Raw genomic sequence first — 21,017 nt, 5'->3', positions numbered from 1 at the left:
AGTTGCCTCCAGCACTACTTCAAACATTAGTTGAGTCCATGCCACATCGTGTTACGGCACTTCTGCGTGCTTGCGGGGGCCCTACACGATATTAGGCAGGTGTACCAATTTTTGTGGCACTTCACGGTATGTTTATTTGGATTTGTAAGTGAAGTGATATAATTTAGTTTCTGTGAATATTTTATTTATGCTGTAGCCTTTACTCCAATTCTTGTTTCTTTAGATAATTATAGCTGCTATAGAAAAAATTTAAGCGTAACACATCAATTGGGTGACAAAAATACACTAGTGACATTTAATTTAATAAGTTAAACTGAAAAAAGAAAGAAAGGTAAATGTCATCGGCCAAACAGACCAAAAGTGGTTCTTCCAGGTAGTTCACTAACATCGGTCCTCCTAGTGTTAACCAAAAAGCTCATGTTTTCCTATTCTGTTCTAAGAAATCTCTCTAATTGCTGTTCTAAGAAATCTCTCTAATTGCGTTGACCTGCAAACAGAATTGCTGACTTTGCGTACTTTCACCCACTACTGCCCTATGGCATAATCTCCTGGGACAATGCAGCTAAAGTGAAAAATTCTGAATTTAGACACAAATACATTAAAAATGTGATCTAAAGCTTATAACTGAACATTGTGCTGAAGTCTCTTCAGATACTTGGAGATTGTTGCACTGAAGAGTAAATACCCGTACTCCCTATTGTATTCGTGGTTAGTAGCAAGAGTGAATATAGAGTGAACTTTGCATTTCACAGTCAGAATCTAGAAGTAAAAATAGTTTTCATGAAGACTACACATTCCTTTGTAGAGTTTACAATTGAGTCTTTATATTCTTATGCAAAAGTCTATATCAAGCTGCAAGTAGAACTGGTTGTAATGACACTGAATGGACCGACGATTTTCATATCCGTAAATTTTGGGCTGTCAGAGAGCTAACACTTCAAAAAGTAGCAGAAATACAGTACACCTTCAGTATTTACACTATAGTATTTGCAGAGAGAGACTGAAGAAGAATTTTTCTTTTTTTATGCAGTACGTACATCAGTAAAATACCAGAAAATGTAAAAACCTTTAATAAGTGAGGGAAGAAGTAACAACAATGTAAATTTTTCAATAATGTTGAACATAGTCTTGGATAATGAACGCGATAAAATGATGAGTGTGCTGTAAATGGTGCATGGTACAATAGTCATGAGTGGCACAACTTCGTTCCAGTTACTGTATTACAAAAATTAATCAGCAGTAGCAAAATGAGAAGACAATATTTTATACATAAATTACATGAAGGCCTACAATTTCTCCTATGTTTCTCTTTAAAACATTGTACACATGTGATGTACTCTACCTAACCCATGAAAAATACCTCTCACACTTAACCACATTAAAAATATCTCACACACATGCCCACAAAAATTAATAACAAATACACTATCATTCGATATCTGTACTGTAAAAAAGTAACACACTTTGGAATGTAATTTTCTAGTTTTCTACAGTCACAGCACAGACAGTCTTGTTTGTTTTTTAAGCAGTTGATTTGACTTTAAAAGGGAATACAATAATGCATACTACAGTGTACTGCCCATCTTAAGGCAATCAGTTACCTTTGTTTCCTTTTTTCATTTAAGATTGCACACACATTTTGCATTAACAATGCAGGTACCTCGACTTGCGCCATAGGGTGGTGGGGTTTCGGGTTCTGCTAAATAGGTCAGGTGTCTACTACACAAAGGTGGCGGCTACACGGGTAGTAGGGGCTGTTTGGCGTGGACTTGGAAATATCAAAAGGGCTCCAGTCTCAAAGGGTACAGGGCAAACAAACGACGAGAATCGATCAAGCAACAGTCAGTATTGTAGTTGTAAATTGTCGTAGCTGTGTTGGAAAAGTACCAGAGCTTCAAGCGATGATAGAAAGCACTGAAGCTGAAATCATCATAGGAAGAGAAAGGTGGCTAAAGCTGGAGATAAATTCTTCCAAAATTTTTACAGAGGCGCAAACCGTGTTCAGCAGAAAGGATAGATTAAATAAAGTAGGTGGGGGGGTGTTTGTGTCTGTTGGTTGTAGTTTATCTTGTAGTGAAGTTGAAATAGATACACTCCTGGAAATGGAAAAAAGAACACATTGACACCGGTGTGTCAGACCCACCATACTTGCTCCGGACACTGCGAGAGGGCTGTACAAGCAATGATCACACGCACGGCACAGCGGACACACCAGGAACCGCGGTGTTGGCCGTCGAATGGCGCTAGCTGCGCAGGATTTGTGCACCGCCGCCGTTAGTGTCAGCCAGTTTGCCGTGGCATACGGAGCTCCATCGCAGTCTTTAACACTGGTAGCATGCCGCGACAGCGTGGACGTGAACCGTATGTGCAGTTGACGGACTTTGAGCGAGGGCGTATAGTGGGCATGCGGGAGGCCGGGTGGACGTACCGCCGAATTGCTCAACACGTGGGGCGAATTGCTCAACACGTGGGGCGTGAGGTCTCCACAGTACATCGATGTTGTCGCCAGTGGTCGGCGGAAGGTGCACGTGCCCGTCGACCTGGGACCGGACCGCAGCGACGCACGGATGCACGCCAAGACCGTAGGATCCTACGCAGTGCCGTAGGGGACCGCACCGCCACTTCCCAGCAAATTAGGGACACTGTTGCTCCTGGGGTATCGGCGAGGACCATTCGCAACCGTCTCCATGAAGCTGGGCTACGGTCCCGCACACCATTAGGCCGTCTTCCGCTCACGCCCCAACATCGTGCAGCCCGCCTCCAGTGGTGTCGCGACAGGCGTGAATGGAGGGACGAATGGAGACGTGTCGTCTTCAGCGATGAGAGTCTCTTCTGCCTTGGTGCCAATGATGGTCGTATGAGTGTTTGGCGCCATGCAGGTGAGCGCCACAATCAGGACTGCATACGACCGAGGCACACAGGGCCAACACCCGGCATCATGGTGTGGGGAGCGATCTCCTACACTGGCCGTACACCACTGGTGATCATCGAGGGGACACTGAATAGTGCACGGTACATCCAAACCGTCATCGAACCCATAGTTCTACCATTCCTAGACCGGCAAGGGAACTTGCTGTTCCAACAGGACAATGCACGTCCGCATGTATCCCGTGCCACCCAACGTGCTCTAGAAGGTGTAAGTCAACTACCCTGGCCAGCAAGATCTCTGGATCTGTCCCCCATTGAGCATGTTTGGGACTGGATGAAGCGTCGTCTCACGCGGTCTGCACGTCCAGCACGAACGCTGGACCAACTGAGGCGCCAGGTGGAAATGGCATGGCAAGCCGTTCCACAGGACTACATCCAGCATCTCTACGATCGTCTCCATGGGAGAATAACAGCCTGCATTGCTGCGAAAGGTGGATATACACTGTACTAGTGCCGACATTGTGCATGCTCTGTTGCCTGTGTCTATGTGCCTGTGGTTCTGTCAGTGTGATCATGTGATGTATCTGACCCCAGGAATGTGTCAATAAAGTTTCCCCTTCCTGGGACAATGAATTCATGGTGTTCTTATTTCAATTTCCAGGAGTGTAGTTCCTGCGAATTACTGTGGGTAGAGGTTTACTCAACAGCCATACCAAAATAATAATTGGCACCTTCTACCGACCCCCGACTCTGATGATATAATAGCTGAATGGTTCAAAGAAAACTTGAATCTCATTACAAATAAGTACCCCACTCATACAGTTACAATTGGTGGAGACTTGTAATAAATGCTTTCTCTGATAATTACTTTGAACAGTTAGTTCATGAGCCCACACGAACTGTAAATGGATGCGAAAACACACTTGACCTCTTAGCCAAAAATAATCCTGATGTAATAGAGAGCGTCATGATGGATACAGGGATTAGTGAACACAAGGTCTTTGTAGTGAGGCTCAAAACCATATCAACCGAAACCATTAAAAATAAATGTGAAATATATCTATTTAAAACAGCACATATTTCACTTGATGCCTTCCTAAGAGAGAGTCTCCATTCCTTCCAAGCTAATTATGTAAGTGTAGACCAGATATGGCTCAGATTCAAAGATACAGTATCGACAGCAATAGATAGATTCATACCGCATAAGTTAGTAAGAGACGGGACTGATCCACCATAGTACACAAAACACGTCAGAACACTGTTGCAGAAGCAACAAGAAAAGAGTGCCAAATTCAGAAGAACGCAAAATCCCCAAGACTGGCTAAGTTTCATGGAAGCTCGAAATTTAGAGGACGTCAATGCGAGATGCTTTTAATAGTTTCCACAATGAAACATTGTCTCAAAATATGCTAGAAAACCCAAAGATATTCTGGTCTTATGTAAAGTACACCAGTGGCAAAACAACAGTCAATACTGTCACTGCACGATAGCGATGGAAATGTTACCGATGATGGTGCCATTAAAGCGGAATTACTAAATACAGTTTTCTGTAATATCTTCGTGAAAGAAGACGAAGTAAATATTTCAGAATTCGAAACCAGAACAGCTGTTAGCATGAGTGACATAAAAGTAGGTATCTTAGGTGTTGCGAAACAACTCATATCACTTAAAAAAAGGCAAGTCTTCTGGTCCAGATGGTATACCAATCAGGTTCCTTTCAGAGTATAGCACCTTTCTCAGCAATCATATGCAAATGCTCACTTGACGCAAGGGCTGTTCCTAAAGACTGGAAAGTAGCACAGGTCACACCAATATTCGAGAAAGGAAATAGGAGTAACCCGTTGAATTACAGACCCATATCACTGACCTCAATTTGTGGTAGGATTTTGGAGCATATACTGTTCTCGAACATTATGAATCACCTTGAAGAAAATGACTTATTGATACATAACCAATACGGATTCAGAAAATATCATTTTTGTGCAACACAGCTCTAGCTCTTTATTCCCATGAAGTAATGAGTGCTGTTGACAAGGGATCTCAGATTGATTCGATATTTCTAGAAGGCTTTTGATACCGTACCTCACAAGCGACTATTAATCAAATTGCGTGCATATGGAGTATCGTCTCAATTGTGTGACTGGATTCATGATTTCCTCTCAGAGAGGTCACAGTTTGTAGTGACAGATGGTAAATCATCGAATAGAACAGAAGTGATATCTGGTGTTCTGCAAGGTAATGTCATAGGCCCTCTGCTGTTCCTGATTTACATAAAATATCTAGGTGATAATCTGAGCAGCCCCCTTAGATTTTTTGCAGATGACGCTGTAATTTACTGTCTAGTAAAATCATCAGACAATCAATTCCAATTACAAAATGATCTAGAGAGAATTGCTGTATGGTGCGAAAAGTGGCAGTTGGCACTAAACAAAGAAAAGTGCGAGGTCATCCACATGGGATACTAAAAGAAATCCGATAAATTTTGGGTATACGATAAATTGCACAAATCTAAGGGCTGTCAATTTGACTCAATATTTAGAAATTACAATTACGAGCAACTTAAATTGGAAAGACCACATTGATAATATTGTGGGGAAGGTGAAACAAAGACTGCACTTTGTTGGCGGAACACTTAGAAGATGCGACAAACCCACTAAAGAGACAGCCTATATTACACTTGTCCGTCCTCTGCTGGAATATTGCTGTGCAGTGTGGGAGCCTTACCAGCCAGGTAGGATTGACAGAGGACATTGAAAAAGTGCAAAGAAGGGCAGCTCATTTCGAGTTATCGTGCAATAGGGGTGAGAGTGTCACTGATATACGTGAATTGGGGTGGCAGTCTCTGAAACAAAGGCAGTTTTCTTTCCGGCGAGATCTATTTACGAAATTTCAGCCACCAACTTTCTCTTACAAATGTGAAAATATTTTGTTGACACCCACCTACATGGGGAGAAATGATCATCATAATAAAATAATAAAAATCATAGCTCGAACGGAAAGATGTAGGTGTTCCTTTTTACCACGTACTGTTCGAGATTGGAATGGTAGAGAAGTAGTATGAAAATGGTTCGATGAACCCTCTGCCAGGCACTTAAGTGTGAACTGCAGAGTAACCATGTAGATGTAGACATTTTAATGCCTGATTTGAACCCAACAATTTGCAGAAAACAAGAGTTTGAAAATAAGCATAATATTGTTGTTTGTAATTCCCAAATACGTAACACACAAATATGAACATTGGACATTATAGCCAATATACACTCCTGGAAATGGAAAAAAGAACACATTGACACCGGTGTGTCACACCCACCATACTTGCTCCGGACACTGCGAGAGGGCTGTAAAAGCAATGATCACACACACGACACAGCGGACACACCAGGATCCGCAGTGTTGGCCGTCGAATGGCGCTAGCTGCGCAGCATTTGTGCACCACCGCCGTCAGTGTCAGCCAGTTTGCCGTGGCATACGGAGCTCCATCGCAGTCTTTAACACTGGTAGCATGCCGCGACAGCGTGGACGTGAACCGTATGTGCAGTTGACGGACTTTGAGCGAGGGCGTATAGTGGGCATGGGGGAGGCCGGGTGGACGTACCGCCGAATTGCTCAACACGTGGGGCGTGAGATCTCCACAGTACATCGATGTTGTCGCCAGTGGTCGGCGGAAGGTGCACGTGCCCGTCGACCTGGGACCGGACCGCAGCGACGCACGGATGCACGCCAAGACCGTAGGATCCTACGCAGTGCCGTAGGGGACCGCACCGCCACTTCCCAGCAAATTAGGGACACTGTTGCTCCTGGGGTATCGGCGAGGACCATTCGCAACCGTCTCCATGAAGCTGGGCTACGGTCCCGCACACCGTTAGGCCGTCTTCCGCTCACGCCCCAACATCGTGCAGCCCGCCTCCAGTGGTGTCGCGACAGGCGTGAATGGAGGGACGAATGGAGACGTGTCGTCTTCAGCGATGAGAGTCGCTTCTGCCTTGGTGCCAATGATGGTCGTATGCGTGTTTGGCGCCGTGCAGGTGAGCGCCACAATCAGGACTGCATACGACCGAGGCACACAGGGCCAACACCCGGCATCATGGTGTGGGGAGCGATCTCCTACACTGGCCGTACACCACTGGTGATCGTCGAGGGGACACTGAATAGTGCACGGTACATCCAAACCGTCATCGACCCCATCGTTCTACCATTCCTAGACCGGCAAGGGAACTTGCTGTTCCAACAGGACAATGCACGTCCGCATGTATCCCGTGCCACCCAACGTGCTCTAGAAGGTGTAAGTCAACTACCCTGGCCAGCAAGATCACCGGATCTGTCCCCCATTGAGCATGTTTGGGACTGGATGAAGCGTCGTCTCACGCGGTCTGCACGTCCAGCACGAACGTTGGTCCAACTGAGGCGCCAGGTGGAAATGGCATGGCAAGCCGTTCCACAGGACTACATCCAGCATCTCTACGATCGTCTCCATGGGAGAATAGCAGCCTGCATTGCTGCGAAAGGTGGATATACACTGTACTAGTGCCGACATTGTGCATGCTCTGTTGCCTGTGTCTATGTGCCTGTGGTTCTGTCAGTGTGATCATGTGATGTATCTGACCCCAGGAATGTGTCTATAAAGTTTCCCCTTCCTGGGACAATAAATTCACGGTGTTCTTATTTCAATTTCCAGGAGTGTATTTGACCTTAGCGCCTGTTTCACTACATGCACTATCTGGATTCTTCCCCCAGACACCAGTTTCTCAGAACTCCGCAGGTGGGAACTAGCACTACAACATGCCCTTGGTTCTTGCCACCCATCTGGCATTAATTTGCGTTAATTTCTTCTGTCTCAGCATTTCTTCACTGTAACTACTCTTTGCTTCACTCCATTTTAGTTTTCTACATCTTTCACTGTCTTTCCCATCTATTTTTCACCACGCCCCTCCCACCTCCGTTACGTACAATGCACTTAGCTTTTCACTCTTATTATCTCATACATGGTGTCTTAGTAATCTCTGTCTGCATACTACCCTGTCTTTCACCTTTAAGCTCTCAGGTTTCCAAATCTCGTCTGATGCAGTCCCCAACAATCAGTCTCTCCTTTTCATCCCGTATGGTAAGTCTCCCCTGACCCGCGGTTCTGGGTGACTTTCACAAAAACTACCCCTTTTCCTAGACTTCTCCAGTCCTTTTCCTTCACTCCTCTTCAATCTCCTGCCTCAACAAGAAGCCACTGGCTCCGAAAGCTTGCCTATTACAACAGTCTTTTATGTTTGTGTTCTTCTGCCGCTCAACGAGTAGACTTTTTATCTGTTTGAGTAAATAACAAGGCTAATTTTTGTTTGAGATACCTCTCAACTTTGCCAGTATGTAGACAGTTGGGAAATGAGTGTTTATAGGAATGAACTGTGGCTCGTTTCAAGTAGCTCCGTTATAACCTCCTTCGTGGTATACTCAAATCACCACCTTAACAGAAAAGGAGATCAGTAAATTTATCGTGTAAAAGACACTCATATTCTAACAGATTAGTTGTAGAATCCAAGTAAGTAAATTATAAACACAAGGGCATAATTTCCCAGAAAAAGAACGGCTTGATGTCAGTGAAATTAAGCTTTTATTACATATGTTTACATTGCACAATAACATAACATATGGTATCAGACTAAACATAAGGACTTCCTAACATTCCTTTGGAATTGCTAAAACCATTGGTGGAATTGGTAACCAAATGTTTATTCAGATTAATGTGTAGAATCTGGGAGACTGGAAACATACGAAAATTTAGAATCTATGAAATAAAAAGAAGTTATCTTTATTAAAAATAAAGGCATCAGAAGGGGAGTCCTGATGCTACACTTGTTAATGGAAGCAAGACTTAATAAAAACCAAAACATTTTCACAGGATTTTCCCATCTTAAAAAAAAAAAAGCATTCAACAATCGTATAGTGGTGTGAGGTGTTTGAAATCCTCAGAAAAATAGGTATCCGCTATAGGGAAAGATGGGTGGTACATTACAAGTGCAAGACCAAGATGGAACAATAAGAATATAAGACCAAGATAGAAAAGCTCAGATTAAAAAGGGTGTAAGGCAGGGATACAATCTTCGTCCACTATATTCACCCTGTATAACAAAGAAGCAGTATAGGTAATAAAAGAAAGGTTAAGGAGTGGGATTAAAATTCATTGTAAAAGGATGTCAGTGATAAAATTCACTGATGACACTGCTGTCCTCTGCAAAAGTGAGAAAGAATTACAGAACCTGATGAATTAAATGAACAGTCTGGTGAGCATAGAAAATGGACTGAAATTAAACCAGAGACTGAAGAACTGAGAAGCAGCAGAAGTGAGATTAACAACAAAATTGGGGACAGAATAGGGAACAAAGTTCTAAAATTCTTCTATGTCGAAAACAAAAGGCATGATGGACAAAGAAAGGAATAGAGGAGGACTAGCATCACAAAGCAAGCACTCCTTGCCAAAGAAGTCTTCTAGTGTTAACTGGTTAAATGTGGGCATTAAATTGAGAAAGAAATATTGGAGAATGTACACCTGCAATAAAGCATTGAATCGTACACTACGAGAAAACCCGAAAAGAAGAGAATCAACATGATTGAGATGTGATGTTGAGAACTGAATGGACTGATAAGATAACAAATTAGGAAATTCTCTGCAGAATCTGTGAGGAAAGAAATATGTGGAAAACTATGGCTAGAAACAAGAACAGGATTATTAGTAATGTGTTAAGACATCAGGGAAGAAAATTCCATTGTATTAGAACCATAAAGAGCAAAAATTGTAGAAGGTAGTGATTTGAATATATACAGTGAAAGATGGAAGCCATTGCTTGTAGGTGCTACATGGACATGATGATATTGCTACATGCCTGCCACCACACTTGTCAGAAGACTGATGACTGATGATTGATTTCCCACTCCCCCCCCCCCCCCATTTCCCCCTTCTACACACACACACACACACACACACACACACACACACACAAGAAAAAACTTGTTGTGTGTCTACTTTATGTGCAGAGTACTTTTTTCATGTGGCTTTTTAAAATATTCCTTTAGCGCATACGTTAAATTCAAATGAATAGGTTTGTTTACCACAAAGTTGTCAAATTCTTTGTCTTAGATTGTTTATGACCAACAGATAGTCAAAGCTTCTCCCCCTTTGCATACATGGTCACTGTCTCCCCCCCCCCACCCCCCACCCCCACCCTCCACACACACACACACACACACACACACACACATATGACTTTTTGTAGAAGTCTCTGTTCCCCACTCCTGCATTATCAAATCAGTGCCCTTTCACACCCATCATCATGTCTAGAAACAACAAGAAATCACACAGAGCTAAGTTAGGCGAGTAAGGTATGTGGAGTAGGGGAGTCATATCACTTTTTAGCCAACAACTGACACAATGAGATGGCCATGTGAGCACAAGCATTGTCATGGTGGGAAAATCAGTATTCTATCTGTCAAAGATCAATTCTTTTTTACGCACACTGTCAATTTTAATTTTCCCAGAACCTTCAAATAGAATACATCATTAACAGTCTGCTGTGATGAGACAAATTCTGACTCCCCTGGCATAAAAAGATGAGTACCTCCTTAATATTTGAATGCCTTTTGAAGCTTCTTTTGGGAAGGCAACAATAATGTTTTCAGTGGGAAAAATACTTGGATTAATTGGGAACTGTTCTTTCAGAGCAGATTGTGCTTCCACTCATGCCTCCTTGTGCTGGTCAGTGAGAACCCAAAGCATAAATTTGGCAGTGATACTTCCTGTACTGAAATCACACACACACACACACACACACACACACACACACACACACACACAGAGAGATAGGAAAACTGTTGCAAGTATCAAGGAGTTGCACAACACACCTCTAGCAAGAAAAATGCTACTTTACAGACTCCAACCAGGGCAGTGCTCTTCCTGGAACTTTAGAGTGCTCCCTCACATCACAACAAAAAAATTGGTACATCTTCTTCAATCTACACATATATAAATTAAGGCTCCGCACCACAGTCTATGTCTTTATATTTGAGCTAATCATGGGAACTACTGTAGAGAAGTTGATAAGGTTTTCTCTAATAGAGTGAGTGATTCACTAGAAAAGTTTCTCTCTAAAATTTACAAGTATTTTGTGCAATTGGTTGAACTATGAAGAATTAGAGCCCCCTACCACTGTGAAAATGGCCCTAATGCCATCTAGCAGCTCCATAGAATCAACCATATATATTATGAAACCATGGCAGAGCATGCTTCGTACTGATGTTGCTTAGTGGAGAGTACTCTGTACGAATGTGCTAAGGGTGCTTTGTACCTTTGTAACATGGCAGAGGATGCTTGGTACCAATATAGTGTGGTGGAGGCTGCTTATTACTAGTGCTATGTGGCAAAGGGTGTTCTGTACCAAGGTTGTTTGACAGAGGGTACAGCCTACCAGTGTTGTGTGGCAGAGGTTGCTTCAGACCAATGTTGCCATGACAGGGTGCTTTGTACTGATGAAACATGGCAAGGGGTATTTCATACAGGATTGTAATTTTGACCCAAAAAAGGGAAAAAATCCATAGAGCTGGGCTGTAATTTTTGTGAAAGAAGGTAGTCATCATATCTGTAAAACATTTACCCCCTAATGTGGTAGTCTTAATCCAGTCAATGAAACAGCACGTCATTGGTGCCACAAATAAAATTTATTGAGGAAGACTACTGCAAAACCTGTTGATGAGAGCAGCAATCTTGAAACATTTTGGAAACAATTAACAGTGCTAGATGCTACTTATAAAGTGCTGAAGGCATGGTGTAAAGTAAAACAATGAACCATGGAGAAACATTAACCCTAAAATCGATGAAATCAATAATTACGATGACGAAGAAGACTGCTCATTAGCTACATCAGCTGCTGTTTTGAATAGTACTGTGCAGCGTGAAACTGTTGACAAAGAAAATGTTTCTAAATGGTTTAACTTCAACCTCACAGAGCTAGCTCAAGTGATGCTGATTGTCAGTGCTATTGTTGAGTATGTACAAAGGAAATCCTAGGAGTTGAATGACAGTGACAAAGATGATAACATTCCTCTAATTCAAGAAATATTAATCAGTCATGCATCAACACTTTAGTGGACTGAAGGCCGTCTGGACTAACTGGAATGGCAAGAAGTGTGCTTTATAAAAGACAAGCCACATCATTGAGACAGAAATCAATTCAGAAAAGCATAGTGTAATATGAAATTGTGTTGTACTGTATTCTTTATAAGTGCAATATTTTCACAGATGCTACTCATATGATGATTAAAGTAGAATTTACTATGAACATTAATTATGACTTTGTAATTGACTTTGGTTTTAACAGTCCTAATACAATACTGTGTACTCTAATTGTGGATTATCTGTGCAATTTGAATATCCACAGTTTTCAAGTCTCCAGCCACTACAGGTAATCAAGAGTCCACTGTATATGAAAGTGAATGATATTCAGTTACCTGACATTGTTCTAGAGTTTTAATCATAACTCTACACAGTGGCCCATAAATAAAATTGCCTCTGCACCAAACACATTGTCCAATCGTAGATATTTAGTGCTACTCGTGCAAAGCCCAGGCAGATCCCTAGTTTTATATAGAAAGAACCTTTGTACAAAGATGTATGATGCATTTGTTAAATACTAACAAAAAACCAATGTAAGTTGAATTTCTCTGCAATTTTTTACATATTTTTGGAATAATTCAGCTGCTTTTGCACGCCAGTTTACAACTGTGGATGAAACATGAATCCACCATTTCAACGGGATGGTGTGGCATAGCATGCTATTTCCATAGGTCTGGCTATGCTTCAATGGGACGATGTGGCATAGGATGCTATTTCCGTAGGTCTGGCTATACTGATGTAAACTTTAGAAAATGTTATGCAGTATTTCAGCATATTAGGTTGCACAGTATATAAAAGATTGTTGACAAAAGAATGATTGCTGTTGTTCAAAAAGTGATTCAGTGATGAGGTTTACAGGGTGCATCAAAAAGAGTCATCCAATTAATAATAAAAAAACCATAACTATTATGTTACTTGAGATGTGTGTGTGAACATTTTACTGTTGGGAAGGGCGAACACTGGGGTTTTACATGGTTCCTGCTAGGTAGCAGCAGTGTGTGCCCACTTCAGTTCTTTTTAAATCAAAGGATTACTGAACGATGGATTGATCGCTTGGGACCAAATGATTCAGCCTTACATTACTAGCCTCCAAGTTGACTGGATCTGACTGTGTGTGTGATTATTTCTTGTGGGGGTTATAAAAGACTCTGTTTATGTGCCTCCATTACCAATAACAATGAATGAACTGAGACATTGCATACCAGCAGCTGTGGAAGCAGTAACTCAAGAAGTACTCACTGCAGTGTGGGGGCAATTTGAATACCACATTGACATATGCCATGCATCTCAAGAGGGGCATATTGAACACCTATGAAAAACTATGAAAAAGACATTTTGCATTTCCCATTCGTAAAAAAACACCCTACTTAACAACATTTGTAAGATGCAGTCATTGGGTATAACATACTTAAGTGCATTGCATTATGAAATGGAGGTGGTCCCTTTAATTTGTAGAAAAAAGTGCGAGTTTATTTTTCCAAATTGAAGTTATTTTGATTTAAAAAATGCTTATTCGTGGGGAAAGTGTTACATTTCTGGTCACACCCCACATTAAATACAGCTGTCCCCCCCCCCCCCCCCCCCCCAGTCAAGGAGACATGGGCACATTAGCACAGAGAACTTAGCGTGTTCCCTAGGACAGTGATTTGTTACATAAGAAATGCAGGTGCAGGTGGCACACAAGTGAGGAAGCAGGCTACCTTTAATGGCACAGTCCATTAAGTGATCTGTGTTAACAAAAATTGTACAAAAATATGGTGATAAGCCCTGAGAAGTGAAGGGAAAACTGAATTAATTTTATTGTTTAAGCACCGATACCTATTTTCAAGAATTAACACTAACAAGCACTGGAAGTGGAGGGCTGCCTGTGGTAGGAAATGGTTTCCAGCAGTGGAGCTTGTGGTGAATGAGCAATTTTTTTCTCATGATATACTCAGTTTTTTGTAGCAATGGCAATACTTGGTATCAGGTTTACAGATTAATCACTTCTGGTGTGCACGATTTAGACTTCGTCAATTTAGTAGGCTTGCAATAATGCCCATCTTCATTACCGCTTTTGTGTCTCTGATAATGTGGCTAGGACTAAAGACTGTTTTGTGACATGGGACCTTTGTAATTCAGGATTCTTTTGTTGTGAAATTCTATCTGTATCTGAATAAGTCCCAACCATATTACAAGTGAAAGCTTGGCACCCTTGCAACAAACACATTAATTCCATATTCTGGAAAGGTTTTGGCAAAACACGGCTCATCTTACTTATTACACTACAAAGAGTAAACAGTAATAGTAGATGTAATTGACCCTAGGACACTGAAAATTAGAATTGTTTGCAGAGGATCTTGAAATGTAAGTATAACGTAGAAAAATCTCTGGAATGAACTTCGACATCTGCAGATAAGAATTTCTGTCTGCAAACCCATACTGCCTCCCAGCTCATGTGACTCCAGGATGGTGCAGGTTTTCCATAAAGCACTCTTCAGATTTTGAATGTCTTTTCATCGCTAGTACAGATGACTCCTGTTAAAAATATGATGGAATTTGTGCATATCTAACTCAAAAAATGATTACTCTGAAAGCTAGCAAGTTTTCTTTCTTTTTATATTTACCTATTAACCACTCAACGCTTCTGCTTTTCGGTGGGTGGTATCAGTTATTGTTTTGGTATTTAATAATCATCATGCTAGTAGACTTTCTGTTATCACAAGACTCAAGTGACGAGTTTATGGCTATAGCTGGGCAGTGATGGAGTCTTGCAATGTTAGTCTCCGAGTGTACAGAGTTGTTAAGTTCAGAGATGATGTCATTGGACCCACTGGCAACTGTAAAGTGATTATTTGGAGCTTTAGCAAAAATTTGATTGAGAAAGGCTTAGTGTTTGAGGAGACAGTGTTCTTGTTACACACTGAGTGCGTCTGGAAATTAGTTACACATGTAATCTCGTACTGGAAATATTCAGACGTCCACTGTACCACATGTCAGTCACATCCATGATGAGCAACTCATGAAACTCTGCATTTACATGTGTGACAGAATGCTTCATTATGGGGTTGACATTTTGCATTCCCAACAATGAGTGTGATGTTATTGTCAGTTGCATAATCTTTACATTATATTATATACTGAGGTAGTCGAGGGGCATGAAAGGGAAGCAGTGATTGGGAAGGAAGTGAGACAGGGCTGTAGCCTATCCCCGTTGTTATTCAGTCTGTATATTGAGCAAGCAGTAAAGGAAACAAAAGAAAAATTTGGAGTAGGAATTAAAATCCATGGAGAAGAAGTAAAAACTTTGAGGTTCACTGATGACATTGTAATTCTGTCAGAGACAGCAAAGGACCTGGAAGAGCAGCTGAACAGAATGGACAGTGTCTTGAATGGTGGATATAAGATGAACATCAACAAAAGCAAAACGAGGATAATGGAATGTAGTTGCATTAAGTCAGGCGATGCTGAGGGAATTACATTAGGAAATGAGTCACTTAAAGTAGTAGATGAGTTTTGCTATTTGGGGAGCAAAATCACTGATGCTGGTTGAAGTAGAGAGGATATAAAATGTAGACTGGCAATGGCTAGGAAAGCGTTTCTGAAGAAGAGAAATTTGTTAACATAAAGTATAGATTCAAGAGTATTTGTATGGAGTGTAGCCATGTATTGAAGTGAAACATGGACAATAAATAGTTTGGACAAGAAGAGAATAGAAGCTTTTGAAATGTGGCGCTACAGAAGAATGCTGAGAATAAGATGGTTAGGTCACAAAAGTAATGAGGAGGTATTGAATAGAACTGGGGAGAAGAGAAATTTGTGGCACAACTTGACTAGAAGAAGGGATTGGCTGGTAGGACATGTTCTGAGGCATCAAGGGATCACCAATTTAGTATTGGAGGGCAGCGTGGAGGGTAAAAATCGTATAGGGAAACCAAGAGATGAATACACTAAGCACATTCAGAAGGCTGTAGGTTGCAGTAGGTACTGGGAGATGAAGAAGCTTGCACAGGGGAGAGTAGCATGGAGAGCTGCATCAAACCAGTCTCTGGACTGAAGACCACAACAACAACAACAACAACATATACTGAGGTATTTCCACTGAGACCCTAAATTACAGACACCATTGCTTGACTTAAAAATATGCCAGTTATCTCATATTTCCCTGCCCAGAGGGTTCTGTACTAACTCACACTCCTCTACCTTAGCTGCTCCCAAGCAGAAGGGCTTCCATGATCATGTTAGCCCTCGGATTACTGTGTACTTCAACCTACTCTTTTGCCATGTGTTATCAAAGTTTTCCTGAACTTATTGTGTTGTGTGTGTCATTTTATCCAGGCTCCAGAGCAGCGAAGCTGTTGAAGGCATCTAGTCTAATTATGCCAGATATGCAGCTTCTGTTAAATCTCTTGCCTAATTTGGCAGTTTTGAGTGCAGTGCAGTCACCTACCCTACATTTCGCCTTATTGCTATCTGCAGCTCTAAACTGCTCTGATTTTATGTGTGTTATTGTCAGATAAACTTTTGAGTATTAAGGTGAACTGTTGCTTATCGATAATGACAAAGTTTTCCTTCGTTTTTAACAATACTCATAGTATAAGAGTTCTTTGGGCATAAATCTTGCAACCATCCACCAAAGATAATAATTCAGATCACAGGTGAAAAGATCATTCCATTTACTTTCCCCATATAAAAATTGTCAGTAACCCACCAACAGTTAATTATATGTTTTTTTAACTGCTCTTGTACTCCGTGAGCATTATTTAATGAGCAAAATTCTTTTCTTTTTGTAATTCTTTCTTAATCAAAAGCAGTACTTATGTCCTTGTGAATGTGAATCTCCAAAGAGAAGTTGAGAGTGAAATTAATTTGTTAAAAGACATCTTGTTGTACACCATGAGCTCCATGTCAAAATATTTAACTGCCAGACCAGCATTTGGGCATATACCCCATCATCAGTGTGATCTGGCATTTAAATATTTTTAAATGTAACTCACCACATACAGCAAGATGTCTTTTAATGCACACTTACAAGGTGCAGAACATCAACCATGCAGGAATTTCATTGTGAAATAAATGTTGTGTTATTGTGAAGAATTACCATATAGATCTTATTCCATTTTACCAACTTCCCCTTAATCATTTCTTTTATTTTGTGGTGTTAGCCTTAAAGTAAGGATTTTTTTGGATTCTTTGGTAGTTTTCTAGAAATGTAAGAGGTGATTCAATTGTTGTGCTATTAACATGCGCTTATTGTTATGCAGTTTGATCCAATTACGGATCCTTTGGGAATATGTAATCCACCACCTCCAATGGTAAATGGTCCGCCAGCAGTTGTTGCAATTAAGAGGAGAGCATCAGAAGAAGCTGTGGGGAGTCCGGTTATGAAGAAGTTCATTTTAGCGTAAGTCTGGTAACAGCCATATATCCACATGTGAACTTGCAAGGAACGTTTATTTGAATTATTTTCTATTTCCAGTGGACCATGGGATCTAGAGGTTCCAACAAATGCTGTTATTTATGAAAGACCTCCAATTGTTATACCTCACCCACACCCAGATGTTGAAGCTTACAGATGTAATTTGGCTTTGAAGCTCCGGCAGTGTTATGAAGAACTGTGTCATTCGAGAGAAGGTTTGTGTAAACAAAATAATATTGGAGATAAATAAGTGTGAGGTGTGTGTGTGTGTGTGTGTGTGTGTGTGTGTGTGTGTGTGTGTGTAGGGAGGAGGGGGTCATGCATGTGCATGCTATTTAGTGAGTGGTCTTTTTTATCCTAAGTTATTTACTGCTTTTTTTTAAAATCTGATTTGTCTATTCCAATATATTGTAATCAACAATGGAAAATACAGGATGAAATGTAACAATACGAGAGAAGGAAAGTTGCTACTCACCATATAGCAGAGATGCTGAGTCACGATAGGCACAGCCTAACCACCCGTGGTCGTCGCATCTGCAGTGATGAGCAGTCCCTCTCAAAATATACCGAGGGTCTCACTGAAGCCTTCACTGACCGTAATTATCCTCCCATCCTTGTTCAAAAACAAATCTCCCTTGCCTTATCTTCACAGTCTCCCACCACCTCCCAAAGTCCCACAGTCTGGCCACAAAGGAGCATTCCCCTCATAACTCAGTACCATCCGGGACTGGAGCAATTGAATTACATTCTCCACCAGGGCTTTGATTACCTCTCGTCATGCCCTGAAATGAGAAATGTCCTGCCCATTATCCTTCCCACCCCTCCTACCGTGGTATTCCGCCATCCACCGAACCTACACAATATACTCGTCCATCCTTATACAAGCCCTGTTCCCAATCCCTTACCTCATGGCTCATACTCCTGTAATAGACCTAGATGCAAGACCTGTCCCATACATCCTCCTACCACCACCTACTCCAGTCCGGTCACTAACATCACCTATCCCATCAAAGGCAGGGCTACCTGTGAAACCAGTCATGTGATTTACAAGCTAAGCTGCAACCTCTGTGCTGCATTCTATGTAGGCATGACAACCAACAAGCTGTCTGTCTGCATGAGCAGCCACTGACAAACTGTGGCCAAAAAGCAAGTGGACCACCCTGTTGCTGAACACGCTGCCAAACATGATATCCCTCATCTCAATGACTGCTTCACAGCCTGTGCCATATGGATCCTTCCCACCAACACCAGCTTTTCTGAATTGTGCAGTCTTTTAATTTCTTTTTATTTCTCTCCTTTCCGCACCTTCTCTCCTACCCTCCATCTAAACTGCAACACTTCACTGTCTGCCCTCCCACCATACTATCCCTCCCCCTCTCCGCCACAACCTCCTCCTTACCCCCTCCCAGTCGCCACTCCCATCATGCATGGGTGCTTCTGTTCGCAGTGTGATTTCAGCTCTCGGAGACTGCAGGCATGTGTGCAAGTTGTGCTTACTTGAGTGTGTGTGTGTGTGTGTGTGTGTGTGTGTGTGTGTGTGTGTGTGTGTCTGCTGCTGACAAAGGCCTTAATGGCCGAAAGCTTTGATTGTGTGAATCTTTTTATTGTGCCATTATATTGTAAGTTTTTTTAATGATACACAATCATACACCTTAGTTGCATCACAAAATACAGGGTGATTCAGAAAGAATACCACAACTTTAAAAATGTGTATTTAATGAAAGAAACATAATATAACCTTCTGTTGTACATCATTACAAAGAGTATTTAAAAAGGTTTTTTTTTTTTCACTCAAAAACAAGTTCAGAGATGTTCAATATGGCCCCCTCCAGACACTCGAGCAATATCAACCCGATACTCCAACTCGTTCCACACTCTCTGTAGCATATCAGGCATAACAGTTTGGATAGCTGCTGTTATTTCCCATTTCAAATCATCAATGGTGGATGGGAGAGGTGGCCGAAACACCATATCCTTAACATACCCCCATAAGAAAAAATTGCAGGGGGTAAGATCAGGGCTTCTTGGAGGCCAGTGATGAAGTGCTCTGTCACGGGCTGCCTGGCGGCCGATCCATCGCCTCGGGTAGTTGACGTTCAGGTTTATACCAACGTTTAATACACCACCTATCAGGAGGTTTAACACCATACTTCGTTCGAAATGCACGCTGAACAACTGTCGTCGATTCACTTCTGCCGTACTCAATAACACAAAAAGCTTTCTGTTGAGCGGTCGCCATCTTAGCATCAACTGACGCTGACGCCTAGTCAACAGCGCCTCAAGCGAACAAATGTACAACTAAATGAAACTTTATAGCTCCCTTAATTCGCCGACAGATAGTGCTTAGCTCTGCCTTTTGTCGTTGCAGAGTTTTAAATTCCTAAAGTTGTGGTATTCTTTTTGAATCACCCTGTATTCTTAGTGGTGATAATTTCATCACCCATTTCACAGCCTCTGCTAGATAATGACCTCTGCTAAGCTGTTCCAAGCATTACAATTTTTAGCCATGTTGCTTCTAACTGACTTCTAATGCCATCTACACACTTTCCACCAGTACTCCATTTCAGTCTTTTCTTATCTTTTGAAATTCAGAAAAGAACCTCCTTGATCCATCTATGACACATTTACCTCAATAAAAGTCCTGTTCTCCTGTTACATCACTAACCACACCTCAGATTTCATATGTTTTACCATTGAAAGCCTGTATATCACAATAACATTTCAAAATTATCAGTAAACATTGATTTAAGTTATTCAGTGCTTCAGTTTGTTGTCAAAGTTTATCTGCATTTAAAACAAACCATAGTGACTTAAGTAAAATGAAGGTGCTTTAGAGACGTTGCATTAACACACATTCCTTCTTTATTTTCTCGTTTTAGGGAGTCTAATGGAAGATCTAGCATTGTTGTGTATCTTTTCCACTTTACCAAGATAGGCCTTATTTATGAACAGATGACAACACAGATTTATGTTGAGAGTGAATCAAAAGCTTTACCAAAAGCTTTCTCAAAGTTAATGAGTCCCATACTTAATGGCAATTCTTACTCATTATTCATTCGTGATTAGGAAAGGGTAAATTGTTCTGCTTGTACTACTAAAGACAGTTTGTTCCTGCGCCTTATCAAAATCTCACACCTTTTTTCTATGTTCTTGGTGATAATTTGGGTGATTATCTAGTATCTAATGTGTAGGGGACAGATAGGGCAATAGTTTTTCTTATGTTCTTTCTTTTTCCTTTCTTATGAAGGAGAGTAATTACAGGGTTGTCCTGTTTGTGAATAATTTTCTTCCTCTACCATTCTTTAAATAATTTTGCAGTGTCCTTTTCTGTAACTTTTGGCAGCTTTAATCATTTATATTGAAACACAACCATCATACGATGCCTTCCCTTCCTTCACATCTTGAATGACTTTCCACGCGTCCTTCGGAATAAATTCTGGAATGTCATTATCGTAGTTAGGTATAGGGTCATTTCATGTCAAGTGGCCTAAATTTTAACAAGGTCTCTGCTCAACCCTCTCCAATATTGATGAAATTTTCCCAGGTCTTACATGAAACTATACCAAATTAAGGCTCAACAAGTAATGTGGTGAAGCCACT

General features: G+C 41.3%; 1 protein-coding gene across 1 annotated transcript in view; it reads left to right on the top strand.

Annotated features, from left to right (window-relative positions):
* The window catches only part of LOC126237181 (mRNA (2'-O-methyladenosine-N(6)-)-methyltransferase), a 165,578-nt gene that overhangs the window by 27,573 nt on the left and 116,988 nt on the right, over positions 1-21,017 (top strand). The window contains exons 4-5 of the mRNA XM_049947057.1: positions 17,263-17,402; positions 17,478-17,632. Of these exons, the coding sequence (XP_049803014.1) occupies positions 17,263-17,402; positions 17,478-17,632 (295 nt within the window). The remainder of the gene's footprint in view (positions 1-17,262; positions 17,403-17,477; positions 17,633-21,017) is intronic.

This window comes from Schistocerca nitens, chromosome 2 (genome assembly GCF_023898315.1).
Source record: "Schistocerca nitens isolate TAMUIC-IGC-003100 chromosome 2, iqSchNite1.1, whole genome shotgun sequence".
Taxonomy (NCBI): domain Eukaryota; kingdom Metazoa; phylum Arthropoda; class Insecta; order Orthoptera; family Acrididae; genus Schistocerca; species Schistocerca nitens.
Note: the sequence above shows the minus strand (reverse complement) of the source record. Positions and strands in the feature narration are given on the sequence as shown.